The sequence below is a fragment of the Atractosteus spatula genome, chromosome 6, assembly GCF_055471065.1.
Source record: "Atractosteus spatula isolate fAtrSpa1 chromosome 6, fAtrSpa1.hap1, whole genome shotgun sequence".
Lineage (NCBI taxonomy): Eukaryota > Metazoa > Chordata > Actinopteri > Semionotiformes > Lepisosteidae > Atractosteus > Atractosteus spatula.
The window spans coordinates 2691769-2716661 of record NC_142711.1 but is presented as its reverse complement, the minus strand read 5'-3'; the positions used below and the strand labels follow the sequence as shown (position 1 = coordinate 2716661).

At 43.8% G+C, this 24893-nt stretch overlaps 1 protein-coding gene across 1 annotated transcript; it reads right to left on the bottom strand.

The window, feature by feature from the left end:
* Positions 1 to 780: 780 nt before the first annotated feature.
* Positions 781 to 14097, bottom strand: ankrd29 (ankyrin repeat domain 29). Its single transcript, XM_088919200.1, has 10 exons — positions 13807 to 14097; positions 11606 to 11722; positions 9909 to 10007; positions 6729 to 6827; positions 5742 to 5840; positions 4692 to 4790; positions 4050 to 4148; positions 3664 to 3759; positions 2320 to 2418; positions 781 to 1241 (listed from the first exon to the last, which is right to left on the bottom strand). The coding sequence occupies exons 1-10, from the start codon at positions 13816 to 13818 to the stop codon at positions 1158 to 1160; spliced, it is 903 nt and encodes a 300-aa protein (XP_088775326.1). The 5' UTR covers positions 13819 to 14097; the 3' UTR covers positions 781 to 1157.
* Between the last annotated feature and the right edge of the window lie 10796 nt (positions 14098 to 24893).

The window sequence follows — 24893 nt, the reverse complement described above, 5'->3', positions numbered from 1 at the left end:
TTGTTGAGCAATTCAAGGCTACCGGCACAGTGGCAGGCCTGTCAGATAGTAGATAACCTGCCACCACGTGTGTGAGATGAGTGGTAAAGAACAGCCATTCAATGTCGGCTGCATGCACATAGCGCTTGTGGCCAGATTACAAGGAAGAAGCCACTACTGCGGGTGATCCACAAAAAGAGGGCACTGACTTGCCACACGTCGGAATGGCAGTAGGAAAACGCAGGAAGCTGAGGTTTTGCACATGTTCATGAGTGTTATAGTTGGCATGCACAAGGAGAGAATGCACGGCCACTCTGAAACGGGGCGAGAGCTCGCGTGGTTATTTTGCACCTCCGGGCCCCAGGGCCCCTGGGAGGATCAGGGAAATCACAAACTCCACCCACCCAGGTAGTACCAGGCAATGGCCAGCACCTTCTGGACAAAGCCCTGGTCCTGTCCTGTCCTCAAGCTTATCTGGACATCTGACACTCCAGCATGACAGTCAATCAAAGCCTATATTGAGTTCGACCAAGAACTGGTTAACTCCCCACAGCACGGTCCTCTCCATTTCCAGAGCACCATTTCAATGTTTCTGAACTAATTTGTAAATATCGTATCTTGAGCTATACACTCCTTACCACAGCTCGGTGCCAATGAGATGTATGTTTCCCACGTTTCCAAATGGCACGTAAACAGTTGGCCGTAACCGTTTACCACGTGTATCAAACACCTTTATAATCACAGCTCTTTGAAATATCTTTGGTCATTTTTTTAAAGTATTTTACTCCACAAACATACAGTTGAATACTTTTATTACAAACAATGCACTTGAGTTTGCAAAATATTTCTGAATATACAGCACCAGGGGAAAAGGGCTTTGGGATTTGTGTAGCATACTGTAGATAGCATCTCCTCTGGAAAGGGGTGTGCAGAAATCCCGACTTGCAGAAAGCTGATGTTTCTCATCTCATTCCACATGTTTCACATCTCTTTCCTTGGCTTTTAATGTTATGGCTATTAATACAAGCTTCCTTAAGCTGTTCTGAAAGCAAGCACCAGAAGCCGATGACTGACATCGCCCTTTGCGTGATCCTTGCTTTTGCGTGTTCAAGAGACTTTCAGTGGCAGGACTTCAGCGTTCCTCTTATTCCCAAGTCCCTGGTCAAGGCCAAGCGTCATCAGCTGGGTCTGTGCGCGACTTTTGTCCGTAACAATGTCAGAATGCGCTCGTTCTTTGTGAGGTCAGCGGGCAGCTCGTTATTCTAGAACACACAGAACAGAAGAGCGAATTATTATTTAGGAAAGATACCAGCACTTACACTAGGCAGTGCATGAATTTGAAAGCACATGATTTGAGTAATCACTTTGTTTTGTGTCTTCCCTGCATATACATTCATGGCAAAGCTTTTGTTCTTCCAAACTTAAGTGACTTAAAAATTATATTTATAGTAACAGGCAGGTTTCAGTTGACAAGAACAAAGGAAAATGTTTTCCACTCTAAATTCCAGTGATTAGCAGATTCCGAGGAAGGCCTGTGCCATCATTGAAGAGTCATCTAAGATCCTTCATCTGCCGTTTGAACTTTTGCCTTCAGGAAGACGTTTTCTCTGTCCACAGCGCAGGACAAATAAAATGGAATTTAGCTTTGTTCCAGAGTCCGTCAGGCTTGCAAACAATAATGGTAAAGAGTCTATCAACACGACGTCTATTGGAGAGAGTCCCTCCCACATGTGCATGTACTTTAATACCTACACACTGTTACTTTCAATCACTTCTGTGGTCTGATTGCAGTTATATCTACAGTATGTATACTTTTTTCTTAGCCGTGTTTTTTGTGTTTTTTGTCTTTGTTTTTTCTTGTGCTGTATGCTGCACTGCTTGCCCCTCTGCAGATCAATAAAGTATTTTGAATTGAATTGAAAGATATACATTCATACATTTGTGTGTATGTGCCTGTGTATAAGCCTGTATATGCTTTCACTTGTGCTGCGAAAGGACAGTAATATCTACCTACCAGTCGAAAGGGAATATTTATAAATTTGTCAGCATTACACTGAAGCTTTTATAGTTGCGAACAGATAATTTAAATGAACGTTCATATAAAGTTTGACATGAAAGTTTAGGAGCTCTGTGCAGAGCACAAAGTGGTTTTCCGTTTTTTAAATCACAGGATTGTGTTCTTACCGGTGTCTTTTGCAAATCAGCAATGTTATTTCTCACAAGTGTGCAATTTCTTCTTTACTACCAAAGGATGCACTGCGCATGCTTCACGTGTGAATATATTTTTGTGACATAAATAGATGTACATGAGGGTGAAAAGACCAGAAAACTTCTGTATACCTTATTTTGTAGTGAAGGGTCTGCATTAGCACCGAGCAATAGCACCACAGTTCTTACATTTCCTCCCATTACAGCTGCATGGAGGGCTGTTGATCCATTCTGGTGATGAAAAAGAAATATAGCAAAACACTACACGGTTCTGGAGACATGGGCACACATTCAGTTGTGGGTGTTGACATGGAGTAACTTAAAGAATGTTACCCCATGTCAACCCAATAAACACACCCTAGCCTCTTGTACTATAGTACAAACTATATCAGCAGGGAATACAGAAATTACAAACAAAATGACTTTGTCATTCACATATTTAAAATATTTACAGTGCCTCACATAAGCATTCAGAACCTTCACAATTCTCACATTTTGTTACTTTGACGCTTGTTGTCGTGACTCTTTGAAGTAGCCATTGATATTATATACACAACCTACCTGATGCATTCAAAGTAAAAAATAAAAAATAAACAGATGATGAGTAAAAAATGGAAAAGCCATGATTGTGTAGGTATTCAAGTCTTTTGCACCCAGACACTGCCTAGATTAGGCTGTTCCTATTGAGTGAGAAGCCAGGCAAAGAGGAAACTGGTTATGGATGCCCAGTGTGAGGTTAAATGCAACTTTTACAGTCCTTGAGTGGCCCAGTCAAGTCAAAGTCCTGACTTGAATCCTACTGAGAACCGATGGGAAGTCTTGAACACTGCTGCCCATGGGGGATCCCAAAGCAATCTGAAAGCTTGAGCAAATCAGCCAAGAAGAATGGCTAAAAATTGATCTACACTGGTTTGCAACATTGGTAGAGATTTTCCTAAAAATACTTTTTTTTTCCTTGCTGCCCAAGGTGTTTCCATCATTTACTGACGGGTCAGTATTTGAGGGTCTGAATAATTATGCAATCCACATTTTTCAGTTTTTTTCCTCTTAGTTTCTGCTGACAATTACAGTAACTTATCTTATTCTTTCAAGTCTTCAGATTGAGTATCCAGGGTGTGATTAAATTCTTAACGTAAACATTATTTTGTCATTTCTCAATTTGTCAAAATTGGATGTCATAGGAAGGGTGCACTGTATGTGTCTTAAGTAATTAATGTTTGTAAAAATCACAGTTTCAAAATGAACTGACTAGTCACAAATATGACAACGTGAAAAATCGCACAAAGTGTGGTATCAGGAAGTCGCAGAACCCTAGGACTGCACAGAGAGCGGAGTCTGTCCTCTCCCACACTCTCAAACACTACACCCAGAGGAGCCGAAGTCAACACTCAGGGTCAGACAGCCCACACATGCCTGCTGTTTCCCAGGGAGGAGAAGGAACAGGAAAACGGAATACAGTATCGTCCTGCGCCTCACCTTCAGAAGGCTGAGAGAGGGGGAGAATTTGAGAAGTTCCTCGATGACATCATTATACCCTTTGTAAGCCGCCTTAAACAGAGCTGTGGATCCATCCTTTAAAGCACATAGAAAACAGTTACTGTGTAATGGTTTGTAGAACATATACTGCAGGTATATGTAACCTAAAATAAAATAAAACAGCATTTTGACAGTGGTTTGGAAAGTGCAACTGAGAGAATTCAGAGGCAGAGTGGTAAATCCAATGTACAGTAATTAAGAACACCAGAGAAGATCTCAAAGGAAATTAACAGATAACCCTCCTTCTATAAGACTGATCCACGGCACAAAGAATCTCGAGAAACACCGCAACAGCTCTCTCCCACTGCGCCACCGGCGAGGCGTACTTTCCTGTCTGCGTCCCGATCTGCTCCTCGCAACAGCAGGACCTTCACCACCTCGCTGTGTCCCATCTGCGCTGCCATCCAGAGTGGAGCCGTTCCATCCTGCAGGAGAGACAAGGTTAGGAACAGGGACCTGGGACTGTCCAGGCACTGAGAGAACAGGAGCACTGGGAACTGAGAGAACAGGAACTGGGCACTGTCCAGGCACTGAGAGAACAGGGACACTGTCTGGGCACTGAGAGAACAGGGACACTGTCTGGACACTGAGAGAACAGGGACACTGTCTGGGCACTGAGAGAACAGGGACACTGTCTGGACACTGAGAGAACAGGGGCACTGTTCCAGACACCTGAAGAAGGCTCCACAGCCAAAAAGTTGTGTCTCTTTTCTTCTCTTTTCAGCATGGAATAAACCTTCACCTGTTCCTTTATAACCCAACTTGCCCCTTTATTTGTGAAAGCATAGTATAAGATAAGGCCTTAAAGCAAGCGAGTAGAATTTTAAAAATATTCTGCAGTCTGTGACAGTCCTGCATACTCTGCAGCAGAGCAAATGGTACTGTTACCTTAAAAGGAGTGTAGGAAGGCATGTAGTACACCATTATTTCTATCGGAAGCAGTGTTTTAATTCTGGAGATGTTCTTACCTCTCGCGGCTGGTTGACCTTAGCTCCAGAAGAAAGGAGCTGACGGATGACAGTGACGTGCCCTTCTTGGGCAGCAAGGAAGAGGGGAGTGGCTCCATCCTGGTAAACCAATACCGAAATAAACCATGATGTGAGAAAGCAACGTCAATGTCTTTTATATAATGGTAAATATTCTTTCATTAGAGAAGTTGGCCATATCAGCAGCTATATCACCCTGCAACTCACAGCTGGCAACCCACTCAAGCTCATCAGTGTGAGCCTGGCCAGTACCTGGATGGGAGACCTCCTGGGAAAGCTAAGGCTGTTGCTGGAAGAGGTGTTAGTGGAGCCAATAGGTGGCACTCACACTGTGGTCTATACTAATGCCCCAGTATAGTGATGGGGACACTGTACTGTAAAAAGGCGCTGTATATCACATGAGATGTAAAACTGAGGTCCTGACTCTCTGTGACCATTAAAAACCCCAGAGCATTTCTCAAAAAGTGTAGGGGTGTAACCCCGGTGTCCTGGCCAAATTGCTCTTTGGCCTCCTAATAATCCCCATCTCTGAACTGGCTTCATCACTCTGCTCTCCTCCCCACTGAGAGCTGGTGTGTGGGGAGCGTACTGGCGCATCATCCAGGTGGGGCTGCACACTGGTGGTGGTGGAGGGGATCCCCATGACCTGTAAAGCGCTTTGAGTGGAGTGTCCAGAAAAGTGCTATATAAGTGTAAGCAATTATTATTATTAAGTTCAGAGCAGGATACTGGTATTTTTGGTAGACTCACAGTTTTGTGCCCCCTCTAGTGGTGACAATTAAAATTGGCTAAAGACAGCACCCTTGCAGTTAGGAAGGCTAATACAACACTTTACTTTCTTTGTCCTCCTCTGCCTAGTCAAAGGAGTGACTTGATTAACACCTAAACAAACTGCATCTTTCTGGAAACATTTCCAACGCCTGTTCTTAATGAACTGAAGCACCACTAGCTGTTAGGCCTGGGAGAGGATGTGTTCTCGTATGGCACAGAGGAAATCCTCCTTCCAAAATTACAGACAGTAGTGGGACTCACGTTTAGCTGGTCATGGACATGAGCGCCGTGTTTTAGCAGGGATTCCACCACGCTTGTGTGACCATATTGACAGGCTGCTGATAAGGCAGTGCCTCCGTCCTGTAAGCATATCACCGAATTAGTCAAGCCTTTTATAGAAGAGCCTTTTGTTTTCAGCATATATGTACATGCACATATGATACATGTGACATAAAGAGGTAAAATAATCAGCACAAAAATTAATAACTGTACCTGTCACCAACAGTTACGGTTTGTATGAGGGGAAGATAATTCCAGATATAACACATTTGAAACATAATTTCACCTACATGGTCTGTGCTGGAGAAAATGAAATCTGAGACATCAACACTCCAAATAATTGTAGAAAAGATACAAGGCATTCCAGATACTCTGAAACTCATTCCTCCTATCCTGCAAAGATGCAGCAGGTCTTTCAAGAGATGTGTGTTCAATTGTTAGGTGAAGCTGTTGGCTAACGGGCGTGTTTGGCCTGTGCTTCCAATTCAGTAAGATCATGTTCTTTCCCCTTTGTGACTGACAGAAGTAGAAGCTGAGAAGAGTTGAAGGATGAACTGGTAAATTAAAGATCACCACATAAATAAACAGCTTGGGTAATTGGAATACTACAAGTAAAGATGATATGTTATCTAATACATTGTTCCAAAACTTAATGACTAGAAGGCATTAGGGTAGCTATGACCGCACTGTGAGCACTATATCGTAACACTTCATATTGAATAAGATGTATTTTAGTATTACAAGAAAATAAAAATGTACTATATTGAAATATTCAAATCAAATATTAGTCATGCTTTCACACTAGAACACAAGCATTACAGATTAATTTTGTTCATGGGAAACAGACTCATTAAAACAGTTGTTTCAGGTCCATCAACTTGTTATTAAGAATGACTAAATGTCCACTACAGAAGCTGTTCGTATCTATGTGCTTGTGATGGTGTTATTCTAGGCAGATGGCGTTCAAACCTTGGTCTGAAATTCGGTGGAGGCTCCAAACTCAAAGAGAAGCTTCACAATGTCATTGTGCCCCTGCTGTGCAGCGAAGAACAGTGCAGTGGACCCTGTCTGCAGAACAGAATGGACATGAAGGACACATTCAGCACCCAGGCTGTGTTTATTCTCACAGAAGAACTCAGAAAACACCAGATCTTGAGTTTGGTTTGTTTTTCTTCTTGGCATTTCTGTAATGAAAGTGGGAATCAAAATGGCATTTGTACTGTACCTTCATTTGAAAGGTTATAAATGAGAGGAGGCCATTTGGAAGAAGCCTGGGTACTGGCTTTACCCTCATGGCTGGGTAGCTTGTTACACACTCCCACCACCCTTTGTGTAATCTCTTGGCAAGAATCTCTGTGTTTGCAAATTGGAAGAAAGTGTCTTTACTACTTTCCCCAAAAAAACATTTCTTAAACATGATTTCTACCAGTTGTAGTTTATTAAATTGTATTTACCATCTTTGAGCCAACGTTTTTAAGTACGGTGTATATATACTGAACATCTTAAGGCACTTTTCACTTTATTTACGCATATATTATGGGTATGTATTCTGAATATTGATTAAATGTTTGTGCTCTCATTTTGATAAACTGATCTTTCATGATTGACCATGGGTGATTTTCATAAGCACGAAATCGTCTCATTAGTCACGGAGATGACTGTGCTCAGGTGTTGAGCTGAGATACAATCTGTTGAATACCCAGCCTGGTGAAAACCAAGAGCACAAAATGCAGAAAGGAATCAGTATGAACCACTTATCAGGAGAACAACGTATTTGTGCCTTTGTTGTGTTGAAGCCACACCCTAGGCGGTCTTGCCAGCAGTGGAGCCCAATCGTCTTTAGTTACAAATCGAGGTCTTGTGAGGATCACCACAGTGGATGTCAGTGAGTGATGATCTGGGCAGGAGTGTCCTGCTGCTGCAGGGCTCCACATGTAGAGATTGCTGGCAGCCCGACTACACAGTGCTACATGGGTCAAGCCCTGGAACCTCATCTCTGCTTCCTGCGGGCTCATCCTGACGTGACACCATCCCAGCGGGATTGCACACACCCTCGCTGGTGGCGTGAGGGCACTCCCGGGGGGTGAGAATGGAACAGTTGTGCCATGGATACGTTATTCACCAGCCGGGATGAGTTGGGAGGAGGCGTGGAATTTACAGCTCAGAGCCCAGTGAACAATCACCTGCAGGCTCTACAAGAGGAATCTATACTGCTTCCAACAGAGGACAACCTCCAGGGTCCTGGGACACACACTAGCACCTGCTACACAATAGTTTTGTCATGATACAAACTTGCTGAACTTGTTGCAGTTCCATGTTTCTTTCTGCCCAGTATACTGCATATTTTCAACTCATATTCATTGTAACAAACTCAGTTATACCCCTTAAAGGAAAATAAATTCAATGGACAGTTGCCATAGAGCATACCGTTTTATCTATTTGAAACAGTTCTTTCTCAGTTATAGACAACCCTAAACTGTTCATAATTAACTGTGTCCTGACCATGTACATTAGACTATGTCTAGCTAGTGGTACTGCTAGTAGGATTTATTTTTCCTGCTGTTACCGATACCATTCTATTAGCTGTGAAAACAACATGCAGCATGAAAACCATCGATTCCAAGAAGCCAACACTTTTGCATTACTATTATGAATTATAATAAGAGCTCTGTTTACTTAAATTAAAGAGTAACCAGAGAGCCACATCGTACCTATATACCACTGAACCTATGAAGAATTCAAATAAACAAAGATTCCTTTAAAAACATTTTGCTGCTAATAGTAAAGTGATGGATACAGATAATACTCACAAAGCCATTAGCCAGTATTTGGTCTCTTAGGCAATACCTTTTCAAAAGTAACTCTTCTACAGAGAGGCCTCTCATCTACAGTATAATGCATAATGTTTAATGTTTCTGCCCACTGTCTGTGAGCTATTAAAATTATTGCTGTCTGCATTCAAGGTTTCAAATGCATTTCTATCTTTCAGATTTAAAAAGAACTTACACAGCACGTATTTTAAAGTAGCCAGATAATAAAAGCAATATAATTAGCCAGACAAAACTGGATACTCACCCTCTGTAATAAGTGTTGAGCACAAACTATAATTTGAAGTAACTGCTAAAGACCAGGGGGTGGGAACCACCTTAATCACTGGACCACCTAACAGCCTTTGAAGAGTGATCTGGGTTTCAAGAAAGTGAGACTCATCAAACACAGACAATGTTGACTCAGGCTCTGAACTGCCTGAGTCTAACCCGAATTGTCTTGGTTGCTGCTAGCATGCAAACAAGTTGAGATTATGAGTGGTGTTCTACCTGTAATTATGGTTAGCATAATGAATACACATCCTTTGCAGGCGGGCAGTGTTTACAGAGGCAAGGAGCACACAGAAGGAAAATCTACCGAAGTCCTGGCAGGACACAGTAACTGGAGGTTTAGCTAATCTCACTGCTGTGTAATCCACAGCTCCTAATCTTTCAGCAACACTGAACTTCAGCGATACCAGAGAAAATGCTACCGATTATCTGTGGTTGTGACTTGATGTTAGATAAACAGCAACAAAATCTTCCTCAACAACACCAGCTTCTGTTTCCACATGCTCAAGCACATCGTCTTTGGGATATTCCCTTCAGAGGTGCCGAAAGTAACATGATTTGAATAACATTGAGTAACATGACTGCTGTAACTGCTGTGGCCCTTATAACTGAAGTCATCAATTAACCTCACAACTACCTTTGGGGACACACTTTGGATTGAAAGTAATAATAAGGGTTTTTGTTCTAGAAATAAGAGCACATTTTAAGAGCAGTAGCTTTACCTTTCTAATGCAATGGATGACCCTGTTTTTGTGAGCAAAGTTCAGTGAATTCAAATATGATGCTTCTTAGCATTAGCTTTAGGTCAGGCTTAATTTTAAACCTAATGTGCATGAAAATAAAATAACCTTTTTGCTCTTTAGCACTGCTATTCTTGTCAAAATGATCATGATCTCTGCCATCAGAAAACAAATTCGATCAAGTTCCAGCTCTAGCACAGTTCTCGATCTACAGGTACTGTGGTTCGGCAACCTCTGCTCTAGAGTTTAAGAATAAAAGGTGGCGCGGAAGTCGAGACGGCCTACAGCTCCTCGCCAGGCTCACACGTTACCTCTCTCTGCAGGTTGATGTCTGCGCCCTGCATGATCAGCTCCCTGACGCACTCGTAGTGACCGCTGTAGGACGCCACCATCAGGGCCGTCGTTCCTAGCTGAACACAGAACGCAGAACACACTCCAATCAGCTCCGGCCCTCTGAGGAAAACTCTCAATGATGCAAAAGAAGTCCACAACACAGCATCGCCGGTTTCTCCATGTGCTGCATACAACGCTAATTTACTGCAGTCCGCCCATCAAACTCTCTCCCACACTGCAGCTTCTTCCTGCCATTCTCCACGTGCTCTGTTTCAGATGCAAATGCCTGTGTTCTTACAGCTTCTTTCAACTGTCCTGCATACACATCCCCTGGTTGCCCAAAATGTACTGTATAGAAGCACTGGAGAGGATTTCAAATCCAGTTCAAATGACATTTAATTTTATCCAATCTCATCAAGCCAAAGGAACTCTGTTTAAACCAAGAATCCATGCAGTAATAAAGATACAGATACATATATTACCCATATTGTGGGCAAATCTACTGAAGAGTGATGTGAGGGGTAGAAGGAGCAAAGGAGGAGCACTATTATTATTATAGGGGACACATTTCATCTGCCCCTGCAGTGCAGCTCCCACCTGAAAGTGACAGCCTGTAGCCAAGAGGAAAAGGCGGCCCCTCTACACTAATGATTTAACAATCATTGTAACAGAACACATGAAAAACAACAACCAGTTCATTTTATACTAGATATGTATTGGCAGTGTGGCATAACGTGGGGGCTTGTTCAGTGTGGAGGCAGAGCCCTAGATTAAGGGCGATGCGTTGGCTTAGTAACCACAGCTGTCCTGGCTGATTAAGGATGAACCGCAGCTGTGTTGCCCTTTTAGACACACGGAGCTCCTCCTGGAGGGACGAGCAGACCCCCGCAAGGGGACAACCTTCCATCGACAACCCCGGAGGGGGATTTTTTCCACCTCGCCCTCCTTTTCTTCCAGTGTGGACCCCACTGAATAGGGGTAATTCAGTCTGGACGCCGCTGTGCAAAGGAGTGTTTCTTATTCTGTTTCTTTATTTATTTTTTGGGGGGGTTTCTGTTAGCCTCACGTCAGTGCCTCCACCCCCTCAGACATTAGGGCTTAGTGGGAGCTCGCCGCGGCTCCTCCCACTCCCGCACTGTTACAGCAGCACATGCACAGCGGAAGCCTGCGTCTGATTAATGGTGCAGTCAGCTGGTGTGCTTCTTCAGAAGGGGGAAATGCTGCACTAGCCAGCTTGGTCGATGGGCAGCCTGCTGGCCACAGGGCGATGCGACTCGAACCCCATTCAGAGCTGCAGGGTGGAGATGGGGTGGAGGAGGGATGCAGGAGATGAGTGTGAAGGGAGGGGTTTGAGTTTGATGTACAGGGCTAATTTCTGTAATGATGGTGATTAGGAACAGCTGTGTGTTCCAGCAGGCAGTGTCTGGACAGTGGGGTCAGGCAGGATGTGGACAGGGGGGTCAGGCAGTGTGTGGACAGGGAGGTCAGGCATTATGTGGAAAGTAGGGTCAGGCAGGGTGTGGACAGCGGTGTCAGGCAGTGTGTGGACAGGGACGGGTCAGACAGTGTGTGGGCAGTGGGGTCAGGCAGTGTGTGGACAGTGAGGAGTCAGGCAGTGTGGGGACAGTGTGTGGGCAGTGTGTGGACAGAGGGTGTAGTTCAGGTTCATGCACACCCATACACTGTCTCTGCAGTCCACATCTACTCGACCACTGTTCAGCAGCAGCTGCAGGAGAGCCAGGTTCCCCTTCCTCGCTGCCCAAAACACAGCATTGGCAAGCGGCGTTTCCTTCTGCCCAGACACAGGAGAAACAAAGACAGCAAGTGAATAAGAGCACGCACACACCGTGTGAGCATACAAGCCCCTTACTTCATGACCAACACAATAACAAAACAAAACAAGGAAACATGGAGAAGAACCAACTCAACAGAGGGATATACTGTATAGTAGAGGTAAAAAACAAATCAATTCTTAACTTGCACCAATCTAGTCAAGAAGCTGCCGCAGTCTACTGGATGTGGGAGTTTGGCTGCTTTAACTCTCTTGGCAAGACACAAAAATGTCTACGCTGCACATACTGTACCTGTAAATGGATGTTGTAAACAGGGCTATCAAGAAATATATAAAAGGGGTTTTCAGTAGCTAAGGGACCAAGAATTTCCATTGTAAGACATCTGTTTGTCCACAGCAAAAAGATATTAAGGCCGTGGTACATGCAGGCTGGCAGCTCCACACAGTCTCCAGATCTGTTCAGCAAGAATCGCCGTGGCAGCAGCACGTCAGATCTGACACAGCAGAAATCGGGCCTAGTCATGCTCACACTGACACTCAGCTTCACCCAGGGCAGGCCTGTGTACTCACGACAAAGCACAGTAATGGTGGTAGTGCTGTACCTATTCAAACATTCAAACCCAGGCTTGTTAAATTATTATTTTAGAGGCTCTTATATAACTTTCATATGCATTCATTGGAATCTTCTACTGCATATGCAAACTGAGCCAAACGTCCTGGAATGAATAGCACATCTTTACATTTTTTTAAGTATGAGGCAGTTGAGAAATTATGGTTTTAAATTGTTAGCCCCACTCTGTGGATTTAACTGAAAAGGTTATTTTCCCTTGTAACTGACTTGAGATTTGTTGATTAAAAATTGCATCTACTGTAACTGAAAGACTAAGCCTTTGTTTAAATAAGTCTGAGATGCAAATAAATGATTGGTGTCGAACAGCGATAGACAATTGTTATGAAGCACTGGACCTAAATATTCACAAGAGCAATCCTGCCTTCTTGTCTAATTACAAGAAGGTATGAGGTTAATCTTAATCAGTCCAGGTCAATTGTACCACCTTTCCATGCTGTACTCCTTAAAGCTGTAGAACAGGCCACAACACAACAGCAGGACATTGAAAGAACACTAGAAAGGCAATACAGACTGAAGTTAGATTATTGTTCTAGCTTCTCTGTAGCATTTTTAGACTTATAGTTATCAACGGGGCAAAACAACCACAGATAGGTAAACACATGGATTTATATATCCTAGAAACTGTTTTAACTGTCAGATGATTGTCAGATGATTGTCTGACTCTTGTTACCTTGAAACATGTCTATTAAAACTGACTAATAACTGTCTATAATGTATTTTACAGCTTCCTTTCAATCAGACGGTCTGACATCAATCTCCCGTACTGTATGTTATGTTAACTGAGAAAGGAGCCTATTTCACCACATCTTTTTATTAAACAATTCATAATGTTAGAATAATACTGACATCGTATTTGTAAGTGCTGATTGACATCTTTACACGATTAGTCGTGAAAGATACGTTCACGTACTTTGGTAATATAATGTAACATAATTTCCTATGCGACTATAGGGAGACTATTCTTTTTTCTTTCCCTGGTCTTGCGCTTTTTTTACATGACGTCAGGCATTAATCTGCAAAGTAACCTCCTGAGTTTATCGTGGCCACACCAGGCGGTTACAGTATCTCTCTGCGAAAAGAGCACATAAAACTAAGCCCCACTTCAAAATCCGTTTATTTCACAAATACCTAACCTTCGGCATTAAGGGCATCCCGGCACGATTCACGCGTGGCTCCGTGCAAGCACTGAAGGGCAGCGGGCAGATCCCATTAACAGGAAGGAGTTTACTGCGCAGTGATCCAGCGGCAGTTAAAAATACACATCAGCATCGCAAAACGAACGAAATAAGAAGTGTCTGGGTCCACAAAGTTAGGCGCACGGAGTGTAAACATGTTGTTAATTACTGTAATTATAACGACGCACATACAGTACACACATACAGTATAATGTGTCTATACATGATTTACACCATCCATAATTTAAAAGATAAAAAACGTGAAAACCGCAGTTTACCTTGAAGGACATGCTGCAGATCTCATTCGACAATCATCTGAGATTAATGCACGACCAGCGACCAGGCTAGGGTGGGTCTCGCCCTGCAGACCTTCCCAGCTGTTTTCGGCTGGGAAGCCAGCCCCGAGCTCTGCTCGTGTTGTTACAGGCGCTGGAGGAGATAACCGTGACCCCCGCAGCCAGGCAGGCACTGCAGTGCCGCTCACAGCAGCATCCCGACGTCTCAGCTGCGCCGCCGACTTGGCTCCGGCGCCCTGACGCTCCGCACGGTGGGGACGAGGCAGGTGCCACAGGCTCGGCCAGGACACCGAGGCGCTGCCCCGCTTTCGGTCCGGCTGCGTGGGTAGCCTGAAACACTGAACATGCCGGCTGCTGTATTATTCACGGGCTTGGCTTGTCGTCATTGGCATTGTTTCTTTATTAGAGCGTTTCTTTCTGAGAGGACGTGAGGAGATGGGAGACACCGGGCAGGTACAAAGCTAAAAGTTTGACGTCCTTATTTGTCTGGTGAAGGACATTTATCTACAGTTCCGTGACAGCGTAAAGCGATGTGTTGAGCAACTGTATCATTCACCGCATTGAATGTGTTACTAATGTCATACTTTACAGCAGCGCCCTTGTGCAGAAAGTAAGTCGTAATTAGGGGAAAAAACTCCTACCTATGACTTTTTGAGGGCACATTTTGTTTCTTTCCTGGTGGCACCAGGACGCTGCCCTACACACTGGCCCCTGGTCTCCATAGGGGGGGAGCGAGGGGGAGAGACAGGACGAGAAGAAGGCAGTTCAGGCTCATGGCGGGGGTTATTGCCCTCGCTATCACAGAAGGGCAGCTGGGCACGGCACAGGAGACTAGCCGGGGAGGGCAGAGAGAGACAGAGACACAGGCCTCTGCGGGAAGCTCACCAGGAGACCGAGGGAGCGCAAGAGCACCCCGCTGCTGGCACTAGTGAGCCTAGCAGCAGCAGAAAGGGGAGAGGTTAGAGGACAGTCCAACACCCGGGGGGTGTGGGGTGAGGAACGCTACGCCCCCCAGTTCCCTCTCCCCTGAGAGGGACCTGGAGATCCCCAGAGCAGCGGGGATGTGGTCTGGCGGGGGGCCAGAGTGCACGGTGGGCAGCTGGTCTTGCAGAGATGAGGGAGGCCCTGCCTTCATCAGCTGGCACAGGGATCATCGAGCTTGGGGGGGGGGGGGTTCTGTCCCTGTCCCACACTCCCTCCCCACTCGGCCAGCTTGGGTGGGCCCAGCCAGCTGCCGTCCACTGTATCACACAGCACAGCTCGCACTTGCCCTTCGTCCCACCTGTTACAGTTCCACCTCCTGGCCAAAAGAGGGCGCCCCAGCTGGCCCGGCTGCGCAGTGGGGGCCCTGGCCCCGGAGCAGACTCTGCATCATCTTTGCCTTCTGCGGGAGGAGAAGGGGGGCGAAATAAGGGGAGAGGGGAGAGGGGAGAGGTGATGGGACAGTCACCATTAAAAATCTCCAAATCTTTTAAATAAAATACTTTAAAAGAGTGAGAGGAGTGTAAATTGGTAGCTTTGACTCTTTTTCATATATCCCTTGAAAGTGCATAAGAAAAATCCCTGTATTTGTTCTAACATGCCCTAGTAAAGAAAATATTTACTGGAACATAATGTGCTAATAAGCTTAAAGTAAACTTAACCTTTAGGACAGCAATTGATACTGTTGAACGCCGAAAGTATCTGTGCTTTTTACACGTCAGTTTGAAAAGCTCGAGTTACAGCCATGCTCATTCTTCAGTAGACATCAAATGGTATTTTTATAGTAGTGAAGGAAACATCCTAACTCAAAATACTGTGCTGTGTCTAGATAAGGTATGGCAAGTTAGTACAGGTATCTTACCATTGCTCTGCAATATCACGTGAAGCCCCATCCAGTACACTGGTCTATGAAACATATAGCTTGTGTTTTAAACCGTTCACATGATCTCAGTGTGATCTGACTGCCACAAACCAAATAGAAAGGACTGAGTGGTATTCTGGACAATGCAGCTTGAGAACTTAAGGTTCAAGTGCACACATGGCACACTTTGACAACTGCTGCATCACCTCAGTGTGACATGTTTGCATGTGATGTGCTATAAAATTAGCGGGTAACAAACTGGAGCACGTGTCTTGCATGCAATGCTAATCTTACCTCAACAGTTGTGCAGTCCTTCACTGTAATGACTGTTTTCATGAGGAAGGCAGAAGTATTAAGTGTAATGCAAAAAAATATTTAGCCTAAGATGGAAAAAAATAGATGCTAATTCTCTAGGCTAATAATTATATTATAAGGCCTGAAATTCTATGTATGTCTGTTTCTCCAGAACATTTTTAGGTGACTTCAACCAGCTCATTACTACCTAGCAGTAAAAATGAAAAATGACCATTTTGCCGTTTCACAATGTGAATTAGGAAGCACTTCTTCCCTGGGAGTTTCAGACATGAACACAGGCATATTTTTAATACAAGGTATCTGCAACTGTGAATATTTCCCAAAAGATTTGACATTATTCATCAGATGCTTTAGTTCATTTTGGGTAGAGTTTGGGACAGAGGGCACTGCAGCAGTTGTTAATTATGTGTACAATAACCACAAGCACCCACACTCTCAGTGCTTGCTCTGACTGCAGAGCAGATCATTTTCTGCAAAAGCCACTTAGCTTGATTCGCCAAACGTGGAGTATTTCTTAAAGCGCAACACTAGAGGAAAATAAATGCGTATAGGAGAGGAAACCAGAGAAAAAAACATGCTCTTCGCCTTTTTTTTTTGCAATAAAGCTAAATATGTGAACTTTAAGTTTTTGACTTAAGTGTAGCGTAAGTGTGCTATGTGGTGCATGAACATCTTTTGGGACGGAATAACTTTGGAGAATACTGGAGGAAGAATTTTAGTGTATTACTGAAATGATGTGTCTGTAACACACTGTGGAGAGGGGTATCATAGACAGGAACATCAACAATCCAAAGTAAAACAGATGTAGGGTAAAGAGAAAGTGCTTTTATTTACAGTGTGACACAAAAATAAGAAATTCAGCAAATCCAAACAAATGCATAAGTATCTTTTTGACCTTTTAACTAATTTTCTTGAAAGCCCCCTCTATAAATTCAGCCAGACAACTAAGCAGCTTACCAGCTCCAAAACAAAAGACTCTGTATTTGAAACTTTAGTCACCTTTGTTCACTTGCTCTCTCCTTCTAGTGTTGCTTGCATGGCAGAGAATCTGTCCTCTGTCTCCCAAACAGCAGATAACAGACTGAACCTAGAAGACTCCACTTCCTGGTTTTTAAACTGTTCTCTGACCAATCACCTTCTCAGAATTGGTCAGATGACCACATTTCCCAGCGAGCGATGGGGAATGACCTGCCATCTTCTGTCATGTGACCACTAGGAGCAAGATAATTGGTTAAATGACTTGTAAACCAGGAAGCTGAGACTTTTAGGTGGGCTGTTGATCTCTGCTGCAGAAGTAAGCAGAACTTCTGTCCAGCGTTGCACCAGAGGAGAAGCCACCAGAAGGAAGTGACTGAAGAGTCTTGGACAGAGACTGACTTTAGTGAGAAAGTTTAGTTGCCCAGTGGGTGTGGGACGCAAAATCATACAGAGCCCTAAAACAACAGTTAGGCATTTTGTGATTTAAATGTATCTCCTTGTACAGTGTGCCATGTACAGTATAGTGGAGAGCGTGGCTCCATTTGAGGCCTTTTGGGAAAAAAAAAACAGTTGAGGGTACAATTAAACAGAGGGTTCAGTCTATCAGTAAACAGTTACATGTTACAGAAACAGCATCAAAGCAGTGCCTTATTGCAAGGAAAATTAAAACGGAAGCAATTGAAGGCAGGAAACCTGACAAAGAGAATGAAGAAAAGAGAACTGTGGATCTGATGATTTCAATGCGCGAGTTCCTGGAACTCGCTCCACAGGGGACGAGGTAAAGAAGGGGGGACACTGAACTCTCCACCTGTGAATCTCAGAAACAGAGGAATTAATGCTCCAGTTCAGAATATGAGAAGGAAAAGAAGTTCTATCCTCAAAGAACTGTGGAACAGGGAGAATAACAAACTTTTGCAGATGCAGAAAACTGCATCAAGGGCGCAACAAACTGGCTAGTGGGGTGACTTTTGGCAGACAGCATCGGAAACGGAGCTGTTCCGGCCCCAAGAGCTCCCAGAGGTGAGGGTGGAGGAGCTCCTATCACCAGTGGAGGATGAGGAGCCATGGACTGAACGACGAGTTGCCCTTGCCATCATGATCTGAGAGTCGGAGAGAAGACTGCAGGGTAGAAAAGCCCGTCCCCCAGCCCTTCTACACTGTGTGACAGGGCCTTCTCTTGCTACGCCTCAAATTTCTGGAACTCTCTCCCCAAGGATATCAGAGAGTCACCTTCCCTATACGCCTTCAGATCTAGAGTTAAAACCTTCTTCTTTAGAAGAGCCTTTACTGAACTGGTTCTGTTCTTTACTCCCACTGCTCCTGTTGTATTTAGTACTGCCATCTACTGTCTCCTCTCATTGTGCATATCTTGTGTATTTTTCTTATTGTTGTTGTTCTGTAAAGTGCTTTGAGAAGCCACTTTTAAAGGCGCAATCTGAAACAAAGTTTTTTATTATTATTATTATTATTATTATCATAGAAGGACAGCCAAAAAGTCTAGTGATGGAGAGGCTTCAGCAGGAAAATCAGGAAGAACGGTCACTGCCACCCTTGGCAAGCGACTGGAACTGGACTGTCGATAGTAGAAGAAAAGGTGGATCTTCCAGATCTCCCCAAATAGGGAAAAATGGAGAAGGCGGGTTTGCTACAGGTCCATGCAACTGAGGAAAAGGGGCACAGCCTGCCTTATCAGACCTTGTATTGAGAGAAGAGGGGCAGGATGGCAGGACGTTACTACATCCAGAACAGCAGGTGTTGCTGCAGCCTTCTGAGTGCGCAGAGGGGAGAACACCTGCGGTGCCACAGAGCGAAAGATGGCAGCTGCCACTCTCATAGCCAGTGGTGCAGAAGAGGGGCTGGCTTGCACCAGAAGTCAAAGATGTAGGAATGTGATGGGTGCATGGCACAGGACTTCCTTCCAGTTTGTCTACTCCTGATATCACCCAGGAAGCGGGTGTGGCGATGGAATGTCATGGCCTCTTCCATGAGGTGAAAGAGAACGGTAGCTTCAGACAAGGGTCTCCATTCCCCAGAGAGCAGAGCGGTGGCCTGCCATCCTCCGTCAACTGTCCAATAAGAGGAAGACAACAGGTCAGGTGACACGTAAGAGCAGGAAGCCGAGGCTTTCATGTGTGCCGTCTTCCTCTGCTGGCTGGGAAGTTAGCCGAACCCGTGTCACGCTCTGCGCCAGAGGACAAGGGGGTGGAAGGAAGCAACTGACAAGGTGGGGGACAAGAACGGAGTTTTTGTAAGATTCGTACCAGAGAGAAAAACGTGTTGTTTGGGGGCAAGTAGCTTAAGTACCCCACTGTAATTTAGAGAGGGGCCAAATAAGTTAGCTAGAGCTCAGACAGAGCCAGGATTTTGTTTTGGAACGTATTCCTGCACTGTAAATAAAGATGACTGGTTTTGTACCTAATGGTTGCGTCTATGTGTCTGTTTTGCCTAGACCAGCCTATTTTAAGATCCCCGAGTCCTGGATGTGTCACGATATCCTATGTATTATAATTATCCACAGATTTGCATGTCATGCAGTATGTTTTCATTTTGAGCTCTACAGGACAATTATGTTTTCAGTCACTGGGAAAACAAAACACACTGGGACACAACTGCTACTCACAATAAAACCCTGGATACTGAATACAGATGGATAACAATTTCAATATTTGTCTTCCGTAGGGGGAACACGTTTATTTTTGTTTATTTAAGTTTTTTTAAGGTGCTCTTTTAAACATTTGTACTGAGAATTATGAAAAACTATGAAAACTATGTCAAAGAGAAAATTAGAGATTTGATTTGTAATTTCTTTCCCTCATTTTAGCTGGCTTTCAGTCACCTTGTTTGTTTTACATTGTAAATTACCTTAATTGGTGAAATAATTAGGGGTTACTCTTGCAGGAGGTAGTTAGTGCCCGGACTGCATCCCTGCCCTTGGAATACGCCATCCCACCGTTGAATGCAAACATCCAAATAGTAAATCGACTCATTTAATAACAAAATGAGCAGCCAAGAAAATAGTACCTTCAGACTAACATCATCTACACACTTGTATCCTGATATTGGTTTAACCACAACCTCCAGAAGACAGTTTCATCATTTCGCAGACTGTAATTTTGTAATCGTCAGGCCTTAATACCAATCATGGCTTATCCCTCTGCTGCCAGGTTATATAAACAAGGGTTTTTAAAAAGAGCAGACGACTGAACCTTGTCTTGTTTTGCTGGTAAAGTAGCACACTTACTCATATGCTGAATAATTGGATATTTATAGTTTAATTATTATATCTCATTGAATGGTGGACTAACTTAGCAGAGCCCGAGCTAAAGACAGATCTTGTCTAGATGTTACAATATTCCCAAAACAGAGATGTTGGGTCAACACTTTACTGAAAGGTCTGCTATTAACAAGAACCACTTTGAATTTTCAGATAGAGGGATGAGTATAATGAAAATGTATGGTTGAGTAATGGTAACGGCTTTTCAGATGTCCTCTGAAGCTATGATAAACAAAAGGTAATTTAATCAACAATATGTTGGGCATTTTAATACCTTTTAATATCTGCTTATGGGAGTCAGTGTATGAAGATGTAAAGGTTGTACAAAAGGCAAGAAAAAGACATAAAGGTGAGATTTGATTATTTGTGTAGTAGAGACCGTGGTGCAAAGGTCAGCATCTCTGCCTTGTGATGCTGGGGTCCTGGGTTCAATTCTCAATTCCAGACCTGGGTTGCTGTCTGTATAGATTTGTATGGGTTTCCTCTGGGTGCTCCAGTTTCCTGGGTTAATTGTGTTTATTGGTTCTGGGAAAATTGGCCCTGGTGTGAGTGTGTTTGTGTCTCTTTGTGTGCCCTGTGATAGACTGACATCCCATCCAGGGTGTACCCTGCCTTGTGCCTGTTGCTTGCTGGGATATGCTCTGGCTCCTCCACAGCCCTGTATTTGATATAGTGATTAAAAATTGGAGGGGTGGATTACAATATATACATGTTATGAGCTTCAAGTGTCCGCCAATGTTCTCTACCATTATAATTATAAAAACGTATAATTTACCAGTTATTAATACAGCTGCATCAGCATGCGTAGGCTGCAAAGGAACAAGTAACAGGTTTATTCCATGCTGAAAAGAGAAGAAAAGAAACACAATGTTTTGGCTGTGGAGCCTTCTTCGGGTGTAAGGGAAACGCAGCCAAAACGTTGAAAAATTGTTGAATAAACCTATTACTTGTTCCTGTTGTTAATACTGCTCATTTTGAGGGAGAAGATACCAGCTTTTAGCAATGGACTGGAGTGTTGTCCAGGGTGTATCCTGCCTTGTGCCCGTGGCTGGGATAGGCTCCGGCTCCCCTACAACAGGGAATTGGTGGAAGTCTTTAGAAAATGGAAAAGCTTAGTAAGAACAAATGGGCTTAGTAGATGCCCTTGGCCAGGGAGACGTACAATGTAAAAAGTTTGCATTCAGAGCAAGTACAAGGAGCAGTTCTACAGGTCCAGTAAGGTAAAAAATAAAATGTGTGAAAGAACAGAAGGCTAGCACAGGTGCTGTGCCAAAAAAAGAAATACTGTAGGAGGATCACAACCAGCATATGGGTAGAACTGCTATATAGCAGTAATGTAAACACCCTGTTATGTATTCTATGTTTACAGTGAATCAACACAAGCAAGCAACACATCACATTGCTGGTTTGAGAATTAAAAACATGAACAATGATCAACTCCCTTTAACATCACAGATCATAATCCACTGTATCAAGGCACAGCAAAAGGAAAAAAAAACATTAGACCTAAAAATCCATTTTATACCACAAAATGAGCTGAAACAAAAGGTAGGTTATTAGAGTAAGTTCTAAGGCAGGACATGAAATAGCTGACTGACTTGAAATATGGGCTGGGAAACCACTGGAGCAACAGAACAGAAATCCCAGAATCCCAGGTTTCAAGCCTTGTTTTGTGAACTACTAAACGCCCAGGGTTCAGAATGACATGTAGCCAATGCAAGGAAGCTAAAACAGGCAAGACTCATGTATTCTAGTTTTATTTAAGACTGGAGTAGCTGAGCTCTGTAGATATTTTGTTAGGAATATGCTTTGATTAGCACTGCATTACAGTAATGAAGACTAAAAAACTACAAATGCGTGCTTGCAAGTACTCTGCATTAGACTGGGAGGGATGGACACAAGCAATGCTCCAAAGATGAAAAAGACACCTTCACACCATTACGAACATCATCTTCAAGTGTAAGACTTGTTGTCATCAAGAGTACGTGTACTGATTCCAAGACCACCAGTAATTATACGAAATTTGACTCTTGTAACGCTTACGGCCGACAGGTACTGTGTAAGAGCCGGCGTACCAGAGCAGGTGACGTCACCGCCCTTCCCTGTGATAGCAGGACTACAGCTACTGGGCTGTAGAGAGATCTCTCTTTAGCTCACGGGGCTAGGTCGCTGCAGAGAGACGCGGAAGTCCCGGGTTCGAGCCCCGGACAGTGTGGGGCCGACCGGATGCGGCAAGGGCGCCCGCCTGAGCCCCCGTTGCGTTACATTGGTGTCAGAAGCGGGGTGGGATAGCCCTTCGCCGGGGACGGCGATTTAAGCGGGGGAGAGTGTAACGCTTACGGCCGACAGGCACTGTGTAAGAGCCGGCGTACCAGAGCAGGTGACGTCACCGCCCTTCCCTGTGATAGCAGGACCACAGCTACTGGGCTGTAGAGAGATCTCTCTTTAGCTCACGGGGCTAGGTCGCTGCAGAGAGACGCGGAAGTCCCGGGTTCGAGCCCCGGACAGTGTGGGGCCGACCTGATGCGGCAAGGGCGCCCGCCTGAGCCCCCGTGGCGTTACACTCTGTTACAAAGCTGAAAAGGAGAGCCAGCTCCTGTAGTGTGGCCAGCATAACTGTGGTCTTTTCAGAATTCAGACGTAAAAACATCTTGTTGGATCCATTTTTTAACATCATGTAAACAGTGCGATGGGGCAGATAATGCTCGATTAATTCCAGGCTTTGTGTGAACCTACTGTAAATGCAGCAGTTATCGATGTAAAAAAAAAAGCGACAATACAAATACAAGCAATCTGATTATACGAATGCTAAAAATGGGACAAAGAACCAAGCCCTGTGGGACATCAGATGTGATCAACAGTATTGTGGTCTAACAGTGGAATTTATTGCTGTGTAACAGTGACCAGCAGGTGAAGGTGTGGACCAGGTACACAGATGAGCTACAGTACAGTGTACAGAGCTAGAGTACAGTGACAGGTGGTGACAATCTCACATGGAGACCCTGCGTGAGGGAAACTCTTCCAGGCACAGTTGAAATAAAGCTGTAAATTCTAAATCTGTTGTGCCCCACCTTTTAAATACTGTTCATGCAGTATTATTTTGGATGAGATATAAAAATGAGTTCCTGTGTGGTGCAGAGTGGTGGCTCTGTGGCTAAGGATCTGCGCCTATGACTGGAAGGTTGCTGGTTCAAATCCTGTGGCTGGCAGAGGAATCCTACTCTGTTGGGCCCCTGAGCAAGGCCCTTAACCCCAACTGCTCCAGGGGTGCTGTGCAATAGCTGACCCTGTGCTCTGACCCCAAGCTCTCTCCCTGTCTGTGTGTCTCATGGAGAAAAGCTGGGGTATGTGAAAAGATGGATTCCTAATGCAAGAAATTGTATAGGGCTAATAAAGGAATATTACACCACATTTAAACCCCCCCACTGTCTCTTCTGTACAGATGTGTGAGTGAGGACACTTTTTCACTGGTCATTTCAAATTGTTGTAAATGAAAATTAACATTCAGAATTTAAAGAAAGCAGTAATTCCTTAAGGAGCCAATATTAAAGGTTAATAATTATCTATGGTGACACAGCAATAAAGAATCACACACAATATCTTAGGCCTTACCTAAAGCATCAAAATAATAAAAAAGTGAGGATAATTCACAATGTTTTTAAACGTAATCACAGACGTGATGAGATATAATATAATCAAAGCATAAAAGAATGGTATTATATCTTTTTAATCTGAGTTTTTAATAACATTTTGATTTTAAACTCTATAACCTACAGGTGAATATTCTTGCATTAGGACAGATTAAAACTCTTTTCTCCAAGAGGCTAAATAAATTAATCTCTATAGTTAATGTACCTGATTTCTAGGTTATATCATTGGTCTGTGAATGACACAGACTGTTTTTTCAGAATGTTTTTCCAGATCCCTAAACTAAAACTACAGTAAAAGCACAAGAGTTTTTTGAGGCATATTGGGCATGTCGAAACACACCCACTAACTGGAAGAATAAAAGATGGGCTCAAGACACATTGTTATCAGTCTGCTGCAGTACTGAGCTGCAGACGGCTATCCTTGCCTACTGTACTACAGAGATTACAGACACCGGAGATTCTCTGCCTGAAGCAACTTTGAAGGATCAGGTGAGAATCTGACTCTGTTTTTATTAATTCTTTATCAGCTCAACAATTATTTGGGCAAAGTTATGATAGTTATAGGTTTCATCATTTTCAGAAATAATGAAACTCTGGCTGCACTTAAAACACTTAAAACTCTGGCTGCAGTCTTTTATATATATTCTTGGTGTCATATATGTCGAAATGTACTGTATAGTATTAAAATATATACTTTAACTTTTGTAGCCATCTGTGTAATGGGGCAAATTGGGCTTGAGTTAAAACTCTTCAAACAACATAGAAACACAGACTCAAACAGACTCGTTGCTACAAAATGATTTGCAATGCATACATCTACGAGTGGCAAGAATCGAGGATATCTGCATGACACAATTCTTTCCTAGCCTCAGGGTATACAACTGCTCTTTAGAGAGGAGAATATGAGTGTGTGATCGAGAACTTTGTCAACTGGTGACCGGCTGACATACGTGTGGATGGTCCTCATGCCTCTGACCACGTTCCCCCCCTCTTCTTCAGCAGGATCACC

Bases quoted from the DNA above. Each gene is read 5' to 3' on its own strand.
- ankrd29 (XM_088919200.1), bottom strand. The intron at 4,149-4,691 runs GTAAGAACATCT...TCTCTCCTGCAG, and splicing joins AGGTCAACCAGCCGCGAGAG to GATGGAACGGCTCCACTCTG. The intron at 2,419-3,663 runs GTGAGGCGCAGG...TTTCATCACCAG, and splicing joins CCTCTCTCAGCCTTCTGAAG to AATGGATCAACAGCCCTCCA.